The sequence below is a fragment of the Empidonax traillii genome, unplaced genomic scaffold (genome assembly GCF_003031625.1).
Source record: "Empidonax traillii isolate 1590-97213 ecotype Southwest subspecies unplaced genomic scaffold, ASM303162v1 scaffold931:size327931, whole genome shotgun sequence".
In the NCBI taxonomy this organism is placed as follows: Eukaryota; Metazoa; Chordata; class Aves; order Passeriformes; family Tyrannidae; genus Empidonax; species Empidonax traillii.
The window spans coordinates 183,006-185,323 of record NW_020956124.1 but is presented as its reverse complement, the minus strand read 5'-3'; the positions used below and the strand labels follow the sequence as shown (position 1 = coordinate 185,323).

At 44.0% G+C, this 2,318-nt stretch overlaps 1 protein-coding gene across 2 annotated transcripts in view; it reads right to left on the bottom strand.

Moving 5' to 3' along the window:
• Positions 1-798: 798 nt before the first annotated feature.
• Positions 799-2,318, bottom strand: part of SUV39H2 (suppressor of variegation 3-9 homolog 2) — a 6,597-nt gene continuing 5,077 nt past the window's right edge. The window contains exons 5-6 of one of the 2 annotated variants that reach the window (XM_027903086.1): positions 1,299-1,532; positions 799-1,254 (exon numbers count right to left, since the gene is read on the bottom strand). In XM_027903086.1, coding sequence (XP_027758887.1) covers positions 1,335-1,532 — 198 coding nt within the window. In that variant the 3' untranslated portion in view covers positions 799-1,254; positions 1,299-1,334. Of the gene's footprint in view, positions 1,533-2,318 lie in introns of both variants that reach the window. The other variant, XM_027903085.1, reaches the window with a different exon arrangement.

The following is a 2,318-nucleotide window of genomic DNA, read 5'->3' as shown; positions in this document are numbered from 1 at the left end:
GGATTCGTTGTCCCTGGCAAGAACCCACCCTTTCACCAGAACCTTCTGTATTTCCCTGTATATAAGCTGTCTTCTTGAGTAATAAACTGCCATTTTGTGGGTCACATATTGTGTGTGTGTGTGCCCGTCTCCCAATGCAGAATGTGCCTCGGAGGTCTTCCAGCAGGTTCTCCCCCCGAACTTGCTAGACCTTCTAACACCTCAGATCAAAGGGTGTGAAGCTCTCCTCAAACTCTACCAACACCCTCGTTACCACTGTTGTACAACATCCAGAACATACATCAGAATCCAAAACTCAGCAAACTCAAGCCTTGTTCCCTCATGTCTGTATCCACAAGGATCAGCTGAGAGTGCAGCCAGCCTTGGCTGTCAGTGTCACAGACACCACATAGAGGAGTAGTTTTAAGGATTCCAGATCAATTTGGCAGTGCCCGGGTTTAAGCCCAGCTGGCAGTGAAACATCACTCGCTCACTCCCACTCCCACCTCCACCCCAGTGGAACAGGGAGGAGAATCAAGAGTAGAACTTGTAGGTTGAGATAAGGACCTTTTAATAATGGAAACAAAATATTATAATAGCAGTACTAAAAGTGATAGCAAACAGAAAAATACAAACAGAAGTGATGCACCACAATTGCTCACCACCTCATCCAAACCTCATCCCTGAACCCTGATCAGCCCCTTCTGGGCAACTCCCCAGTATCCATACTGGGTGTGACATTCCATGGCACAGAATATCCCTTTGGCCAGTTCAGGTCACCTGTCTGTGCTTCCTCCCAGCTTTCTTAGCAACAAACAAAACATCAGTGTCTTATCTCATGCACAATCCGAAACACAGCACTGTACCAGCTACTAAGAAGAAATTAACTCTATCCCAGCTAAAACCAGGATAGCCACATCATCTGTTCCACAGGACCTACATCCAAAACTGAGGCCTTCAGACACCAGAATCCAGAGATAAACCTGTGGTGCCTTACACGGCTGAGCTGTTACAAATGCCTTAGCAACTATCACTCACAGATTACTTGGAAAGTAGTTTATCTGAAGTGCCTATTTCCATAAAGGGAAGCTTTATTTAATGGTAGCCTGGCCATTCCTTTGAGCATTCCTGGGACAAAACTTCAAAATCATTTGCCTCATCAGACAATCCAACCACAATCCCTGCTGTGAGCTAGGAGTGCTGAGGGAGGCAATGCATTAGAGGTGAAGGCAAAAGCTTCTGTTTGTGATCTTCTCTGCACAACATGTCACGAGCAATGACAGTTCTGAAATCCAGAGATGCATTAGGGAGGGCAGTGCCTGAGCTGAAATGCTATGACGTTTGAAACGCTACCATCAGTCAGGCTGCAGCAAAACCCACCAGCACCCAGCCTCCCAAAACAACCCTGTTAAAATGTGCAGACCTTTCATCTGGTAGTCAAAGGTCAACTCTTCTCCAGCCTTGATGGTTCGGGTAGAAAACAGTGCTATTCGAGGAAGACGCAAGTCGAGGTTGTCAATAAACACGTTGAAGACTTGAAGATTTGGATCACACTGCAAGCAAAAGGGAATGCAGCTTCTGTTAAGAAAAATTAACTCTAAATTTCGCTGAAATGTTTAAGCAAACCAAGGTCAGAGGAAAGGAAGAACAGGTTCTTCTCTCAGTGACAGAAGTCTGCAACTAAGTCTGAAATGAACAAATTGAAATAGCATTCAAGGAGAACATTCATAGCTCATGTTCAAGTCCTTCCAGGAAGGCAACCTTTGCACAGATCACACTAATATGCAGCAGCCTTTAAAAAACCCCGGCATCTTCAAAGATGACAACAAAAATGGTGACAAAGCAATTAGAGGTATGTTCAGAGGTTAGTATTTACCTCCAAAACCCATGAAGAGAACAAAAGTTGAAAAAAAACCTGAAAAGAACATAGCATTTCAAGCCTCACACATTCACTAGACTGTATTTATTTAAGCTTTGCTTCCAGGTCAGAAATAACATCTTCATACTGTGCATAAACTTCTGTTGTTAGTTGCAAACCTGTCTGGCTTCTGAATTCCCTGCCATGGGCTGGGTGGCAGGACACTAAGCAGGAACTAGAAACCATTTCACCATTCTCTGGATTAAGTGTCAGAAGCCAGTAGTCCTTGAGGCTGTTAAACACTGCCTGCTTTATTGCTCTTCAGTAGTGAAATATATACCACATTAAAGAATCAGAAGTGAAGTTACAGACATTTAACTTTACACTGAAGAACGAGAATACTTCACTCCCATTTCTGCAAGTGAAGAGCAACGGCTGTATCTAAGACTCTTCTTCATCCTTCTCCCTGGCAAGCCTGCAT